The sequence below is a fragment of the Apium graveolens genome, chromosome 5 (assembly GCF_009905375.1).
Source record: "Apium graveolens cultivar Ventura chromosome 5, ASM990537v1, whole genome shotgun sequence".
In the NCBI taxonomy this organism is placed as follows: Eukaryota; Viridiplantae; Streptophyta; class Magnoliopsida; order Apiales; family Apiaceae; genus Apium; species Apium graveolens.
The window spans coordinates 315,206,725-315,214,281 of NC_133651.1; the positions used below are offsets into that span (position 1 = coordinate 315,206,725).

General features: G+C 34.2%; 2 protein-coding genes across 2 annotated transcripts; one reads left to right on the plus strand and one right to left on the minus strand.

Annotated features, from left to right (window-relative positions):
* The first annotated feature begins 414 nt into the window (after window positions 1–414).
* On the plus strand, window positions 415–3,047 carry LOC141659489 (heparanase-like protein 1). The gene is made up of 7 exons (XM_074466381.1): window positions 415–615; window positions 705–741; window positions 1,348–1,531; window positions 1,615–1,769; window positions 1,854–2,087; window positions 2,186–2,501; window positions 2,596–3,047. Exons 1-7 carry the CDS (start codon window positions 415–417, stop codon window positions 3,023–3,025), a joined length of 1,557 nt encoding a protein of 518 aa, XP_074322482.1. The 3' UTR covers window positions 3,026–3,047.
* Window positions 3,048–3,820: 773 nt separating this feature from the next.
* Window positions 3,821–6,898, minus strand: LOC141659490 (uncharacterized). The gene is made up of 2 exons (XM_074466382.1): window positions 6,727–6,898; window positions 3,821–4,967 (listed from the first exon to the last, which is right to left on the minus strand). Exon 2 carries the CDS (start codon window positions 4,802–4,804, stop codon window positions 4,007–4,009), a length of 798 nt encoding a protein of 265 aa, XP_074322483.1. The 5' UTR covers window positions 4,805–4,967; window positions 6,727–6,898; the 3' UTR covers window positions 3,821–4,006.
* Window positions 6,899–7,557: the final 659 nt, after the last annotated feature.

Sequence of the window (7,557 nt, forward strand, 5' to 3'; positions counted from 1 at the left end):
TTTATTGTAATTTTGCTGATTTTTATTGGAGACGTGAAGAATTGATTTCTTCTGTTTATTCCCGAACATTTTTTATGAAAGAAAGAAAAAAAAAAGCTGCATATTTGGGAAGAATTTTTTATTTTTGTCTCCGAATTTTTTTTCCCACTTTTGAAAAAAATAAGAGAGAAACGAAAATAAACTATTTTCTATTTTCTTTTCTTTTTTATCCTAGATTTGGAACTCAATGTTAATAATTAAGTATATATTAAAATAAAACAAAATAGAATCATCATCAAGATAAATTTTGTGAGGAAGTGTTTACAATAGCAAACAATAGTCACATGAGTTTTGAGTTATCTACAATACATCCAATAATTGTAGTATATAAGACATATCAAGTGATGTAAGTTACAACCAAAAAACAGAGTGAAAATGAGTTCATGCATGAAGGCATTAGTATTACTTGCTTTTCTAACATTATGTGTGAGTGAGAGAGTGGAGGTTGAAATAAGAAGTGTAACATCAATAGCAAAGACTGATGAAGATTTCATTTGTGCAACTATTGATTTGTGGCCTTCAACTAAGTGTGACTATAAGCAGTGTCCTTGGCCTCATGTTGGTCTTCTTAATTTGGTACTTATGAGTGTTCTTGTTTCTCTTATGTTCCTAATTTTGTGTTGGGGATAGGTGATTTGTAATGACAGAGTTTGTGTTATTTTCAGGATTTGAAGAATAAGGTTCTTGCTAATGCCATGAAAGGTATGCCCATCTCTCTACTAATTATAATATATTTTTCGAGATGATAAGATCATGTGCCGTAACTTTTATTTGTTGTTCGTTTATCTCATATAATGTGTAACTCTGCGGTGTATATATATATATATATCTTGTTTAACTCTCTATATACTAAATTTAACAAGATCTTATGTCGTAATTCTTGTCTCTTGTTTGTTTATCTCGTATACATGTAACTCTGCAGTATATATTATATTTCTTGTTTAACTCTGTGTATAATATATCTAATAGATCTTGTGGCGCAATTCTTATTTCTCGTCGTATACATGTAACTCTACAGTATATAATATACTTCTTGTTTAACTCTCAGTATACTATATTTAACGAGATCTTATGGCATCATTCTTATTTTTTTCCGTTTTTTTCGTATAGATGTTATTGTGTATATAATATATAATATATTTCTTGTTCATTTATATCGTGCACATGTAACTTGAAATAAAAATGAAGGGTACCAAGTATTTATGTAATACAGGGTAATCAAGTTTTAAGCTTGAGTTTATGAAGAATGTTTTGAACTATATATTTTTGTTGGCTTCTCTGAACTCTTGAAAACTGAATCATATGAAGCATTTAACCCCATGAGGCTAAGAATTGGAGGATCATTAGAAGATCAGACTGTTTACAAAGTTGGATTAGTCACCAAATGTCCACACTTCAAGAACAGAATGAATGTTCGACGTTTCGGATTCTCCAATGGCTGCATCACCATGGAAAGATGGGATCAGCTCAACCAATTATTCAACGAAACTGGGTAGATTTTTTTACTTGTGTGTGTTCTTATACGATAACGATGAATCTAGTCTATACGAGTGATTGGCTTAACAATCGTTGCAGGGCGAAAGTAACATTCAGTTTGAATGCTCTTCGGGGAAGGAAGTTAGAGAAGAAGAACAGCACTCTCTGGATTGGTAACTGGAACAAGCTAAATGCTCAGCAGTTCATGGAGTACACAATCTCGAAAGGTTACAGGATTGATTCCTACGAACTTGGTCAGTAAAAACAGAAATCGATCTTAACTATATTGATCAGTTTTCAATACAGCAAGTATGTTAACTGATGTAAATTGTGAATAGGAAATGAGCTAACAGGGTCTGGGGTATCTGCAAAGGTTGGGGCAGCGCAATATGGAAAGGACATGATTGTTCTAAGCAATCTCGTGAAAAAGCTGTATGCAAACTCTTCCGATCAGCCAAAGATTCTGGGTCCTGGTGGCTTCTACGACGAGGACTGGTTCAATGAGTTCCTCCAGGTTTCAGGACCAGGAACAGTTCATGGTTTAACTCACCATATCTACAATCTTGGAGCAGGTACAAAATCTGCACTACAGATCCTAAACATGCTTTTACATCTATAGAACTAAGAAGAGTAGTGTATTTTGTGCATTCTAACCGTGTAACGTGTGCAGGTGTTGACACGGACCTCATAGATAAAGTTCAAGACCCGTTCTTCCTAGACCGTGTAGCACAGACATTCAAAGATGTTTCAGAATCGGTTAAGCTATATGGACCATGGACCGGTGCCTGGGTAGGGGAATCCGGGGGTGCTTATAACAGCGGTGGCAAACACGTCTCTCATACCTTTGCTGATGGTTTCTGGTATTTGGATCAGCTGGGCATGGCATCCACTTTTGATCATAAAGTTTACTGCAGACAAGCTTTGATCGGAGGAAACTATGGTCTTCTTAATACAACCACATTTGCCCCTAATCCCGATTACTATGGGTTAGCACTCAGCACTTGACATCTACATACTCGTTTTACTATCATCCTCGCGATAATCTTCCTGCTTAATTAGCTCTTATTTTTCTTCTAACAGCGCGTTGTTATGGCATCGCCTTATGGGGACTAGAGTTCTTCAAGTCAGTCAAGATGCATCTCCTTATTTACGTACATACGCACATTGCACCAAACAATCCGTGCAGAAAAGAGGCGACATAACGGTGCTTCTGATAAACATGTCAAACTCTACCACTTTTATAGTGAATATCAAGAACGATCTAAATCTATATCCAAGTATACTCGACGGCCTCCCACCAAGAGAAGAGTACCATCTTACACCACAAGGCGGCGACATTCAAAGTGAAGTAGTTTTATTGAACGATACACCATTGAAGCTGACAAAGTCGCTGGATATCCCGAATTTGAATCCTGCATTTGCCTCTCCGCTTGATCCTATCAAAGTCGCACCCGATTCTTTCGTCTTTGCAGTCTTGAGAGGTTTTGGTGCTCCTGCTTGTTCTTCGTAAGTAGTAGAACGGAACTGTTGATATTCAGAAATGAACTTAAATACATTACTTTATATATTTAATCAAGGAGTATAGTGAGACTTGGAGTAGTTAATTAGGGTAAATATGTAATAGGTTATAATCATTTGAATTCAAATAGAGACTGCATTTTTCTTAAAAAGCTATTTGATTGTTTGCCTGTTTACTGATTACCATTGTATTTTGTCAAAAATTCTGTTTAGCACATTTCGCACCTGCGCCTGTAGTTGCTGGCAATTGGCATGGTCTTAAAAGAGAGATGGTTAGGGCCCCTAACCATCTCTAACTTAGGGGCAAGATTTAGACCCGTATATGCACACCAAAAACCCTAAAATACGATAAACTGCAACAATCGGTTGCCCCTTATCAACCCCGTCTTGAAAAGGGTCCGGTATCAATAAGTAGAGGTTACATAACGAATTACACAACAGACAATTGTATCCTCTTATCACCGGTATAGAATATAAGCAAATTAGCTATATTAGACTTAACTCTACCCTTTATCGATGGTCTAGATATATATAAGAGCCAACTCACTGGAAGAGGACAGAACCAAAAGTAATCCTGCACTAAAGATTTCAATCTTCTACGAAAAAAATTGGTTTACATCAGAATTTCTAAGGATCAAGGTACATTATACAATTAAGTAATGACAAGTCCCTGGAATTACAACTCGTAAGAGTTGAAGATTCGAGACGATCAGAGTCTTGAAAAAACAAACAAAAATATCAAACCTTAAAGAAATTCATAAGGATTACAATTTCCACCCTCAAAAACTAATGATAATAGTTAAAAAATTATGTAATAAATCTTTTCAAATCAAAATTATTTATTATACAAAGAGAACCACAGTCTACAACGCACAACTTATTACAAGACGATTAAGCATTTAAATACATAGTTACAGGAAGTCGTGTGTTGTGACTACATCTTCCAAAAACTAGAAAAAAGAAAAAAAAACAATCATGTGGCAAGTTCTCTTGCCAGCCACTCCAATGCAGGATATGCAAAATACAATACCGAGAAAGATGGGAGCGCAAATAGAACAGTAACAAGTAAATACAAGGCTAAAATGGCAACGCTGGCAGGGATCACGAAAAGAACAATCAGAAGAAGTAAGAGTACCAATGGGATCTTGGCTGTCAAGTTGATGAAGAAATCCAAAGATTTATGAAACGAATAGGTTCTCTCCAGACTAACAGAGCCACTGACACCATTAGTATTATCACTATTGGACCCTGAGTGTCCTGAACGTTGAGACCTCCTTGAATTTACACTGGTGGAATGATTTACAGCACATGAAGTGCTTTTTGGAGACCAAAGTGGTTGACAGTCCCCGGCAATTAAGGAATGGGACTTCAGTCTGTCACCATTCAAGCTCTCTACCATCCAAAGGAGAAAGTAATTCTTGCAAGGAAATTTGAGGTTACCCCTGTAAACCAGTCGAAAAGTTAACAAGTGGCACCAAGGACATGAGATAAAGAATGGAATCTGGATTTTTTGGTTCGAGAACTTATAAACAGCTAACTGAAGCCCTAGGACGCAATTTTTGCAGAGTGTATGGCCACACCATAAGACATAGGGCACGTTCTCGACGATATTAAAAGATTCACAGCATATTGGACATTCTAGTCCGTCATCAGAACTCTCATTTGAGCAGGTTTCATCGTCTGAGACATCTAAAGAAGCTTGACTTTGGTCCAAAGAAATTTTGTTCATCCCTCCAATGCTTCCAATTGCCTTTGAGATGAAACCCCACATGGTGACAGGAAAAACGTTGATCAATAGAAACTGGTCAACTGAAGTACTTTGGATATTTCTGACTCGTTTTTATTAATATATTATACACACAATTGGTCCTCGCAATCTCTACTGCTAAAGTCCTGATTTCCATGGGCCCTTGGGTAATTTTCTCAAACTGAAACTGAAGCAGTGTTGCTGGGTTAGCACGTGAATTCAAATGTCTCACTTACAAAAGAAGACACAAACCAAAAAAGAACACAGCATAAAAAATACAGATATGCTTCTGTTTAGAATGGATCATCTAAACTAGAAGTGCCAAAACAAAATATAGTGTATTTAAATAGTACTAGACACTCACGCATATTATTTTATAAGGTTTAAACAATAGTTCTCCCAGTTTCAACTACAAATCCATATATTTCTACCTCAACAATGTACAGTCAATACTCAATAGTGTATCCGGACTAACTAGTGTGCACATTAATTAATCATTTAGTTTACCAACACATTTACAAACATATGATTTATGATTTTAAAAAGTTAAAATAAATTAGGGTTATTAGAATAGAAACTACAATAAATAATATTACAAAAATGTGTTGTACATTGTTTTTAAAAATATTTATATTATGAAACTTTCAAGTTATTTTATAACAACATTTTAAGAGATCATGCAAGATATGTAAAATGTAAGTTCTAGATAAAATTTATGTTTTTTATTTATCATCTAAGAACCTAACTATGTAATTTAAATTTAAATTACTGATAAAATATATAAATATTTTTTAACAGGCCATGAGTATGTAAGAAAAATTAGGAAACAAAGACCCATAGTTCTCAATTTTTATATATCCCATTGTCGATAGATATAATATTTTACTATCTAGCTTGTGTAACATTAGTCTGGACATTACAGACGTCTCAGGAAAAGAAAAATAAATGAGCCCCTAAATATTAATTTATAGTAACGGTACCATGCCAGCAGAAATTATTTACAGTACATCATTTAAAAGTATAAAAATATATTTTTAGTGTATCTGGTCAGTAAAACAGCTTGCGGTCATTTCCGGAAAGGATTTGATACTTGTAATACTATGATTTATCTTCAATACATGGATTTTTGCATAATCCCACCCCTCTCAAGTCATAGGCCATGAATGGGGTGCCCTGGTTGCGCTGGCCCAGAGCCAGCCCCGCAATAAAAAAAATTAAGTACTCATTGTTTTAATAATCAGCGTTAAGAGTTTATCCTCTGCCGTTCTAGGTCCTAGGTTCAACTCTGGCCCGAGAATTTCATAGAACATATACTCAATTGTAAGGCTATAAGCCATATAAGTCAAAAGAAATAATAATAATCAGCGGTTAAATCTCCAAGCACCGTAATATCATCTACCGATTGTCCAATTTGCATCTTAGGCGTTTTAGCTGCCTAGATCATTCAGCTTAAGCCTCTTCTTAAAAGTCGTATCCTATAAGCTCATCCGATAGTTAAACACTTTAAGAACACCAGAACACCTTACAATTTTGAAAAATCGGATATTATACTAGAAGTTTCAATAATCACTGAATCAGTTTACTGCACAAGTATATTTATCGACTACATAACATATTTATGCATACATAATTACATATCTAATAAGCCTGTTTCGGAAGGAGAACTCAAACCAGGGAGCCTCCTAGTTGCTATGTATAATCTAGATTCATCACACAAATTTTTAGATTATAAAATTGATCGAATTTCATTCTGACTAACACAATAACCAAGTTATTCGAAACATGAATAGAATATTGAATAATCCAATTAGATATAGCTTATAAAATTGAAGAAGTAACAGAAATGAAGCGGATGCGGAGAAATCGAAGAACAGTTTAAAATTAGATAAATGAGAATAATTTAAAAATGAAGAGAAAAATAGAGTATAAAGGTGAAAGAGACTTACAGAAATGAGTGGAAGAATCTGGAAGCATTGGAGCAGAATAGATCAAGAGGAGGAGGAAGAGTCTCTCTCGCGCTCTCTCTCTCTCTCTCGACAATCTCTCTCAATCTCAACAGACAATCTCTCTCTTTCCGTGATTCAGAACAGATATACCAGATCTTTTCTCGTGACGATAATAAAATAATAATTTACATATTTCAGAAAATAAACGTTAGAAGTTAAAGTAAAAAAGATGTTCATCGAAAAATAGATTTGACCACTCAATAAATTAATAATAAAATATGCGAAATACAATCTTCCAAAATTTTGATCTAATTTTCACTAAATCATGATTATAAATTAATACAATCAGAAAAAAAAAGTTAGATTTTGTATACATAGAAGAGAAATTATAATAAAACTAAATTTTCATTAAAAAAATTAAGGTATACATAATATTAGAATGTATTACTATAGAATTTAGTCAACGCAATGTTGGTTCAGTGTTGTGGAGTTCGGTAGTTCGAACCCGGCCTGGATTCTGAAAAATTACTTTTTTAATCTTTGCAAGCGTATTTCAATTTAATTTTGCGCATAAAATAATAGTTCCAACAAATTTCAGGATTGAGCTAAATTCGAACATGGAATGACTAGATATAAAAACTTTATTATTTTTTTATCGCGCTTGAGAAGATACTTTTTAGTTTGTGCAAAAAAATATATAATTTTGAATCTAATTTATATTTACTTTTTTTTTTTTTTTTTTTTTTTTTTTTTTTTGAAAGGAACGTACTTGCATTAAACTTCAGATTCAAGGTTACATATGATAAAATCCGGAGCAGTAGAAAACCACTC

Coding starts and splice junctions, on each gene's coding strand:
- LOC141659489 (XM_074466381.1), top strand. CDS start 415: ATGAGTTCATGCATGAAGGCATTAGTATTACTTGCTTTTCTAACATTA. Junction 1,532..1,614: donor CAATTATTCAACGAAACTGG/GTAGATTTTTTT, acceptor CAATCGTTGCAG/GGCGAAAGTAACATTCAGTT. Junction 2,502..2,595: donor CCTAATCCCGATTACTATGG/GTTAGCACTCAG, acceptor TTCTTCTAACAG/CGCGTTGTTATGGCATCGCC.
- LOC141659490 (XM_074466382.1), bottom strand. CDS start 4,804: ATGTGGGGTTTCATCTCAAAGGCAATTGGAAGCATTGGAGGGATGAAC.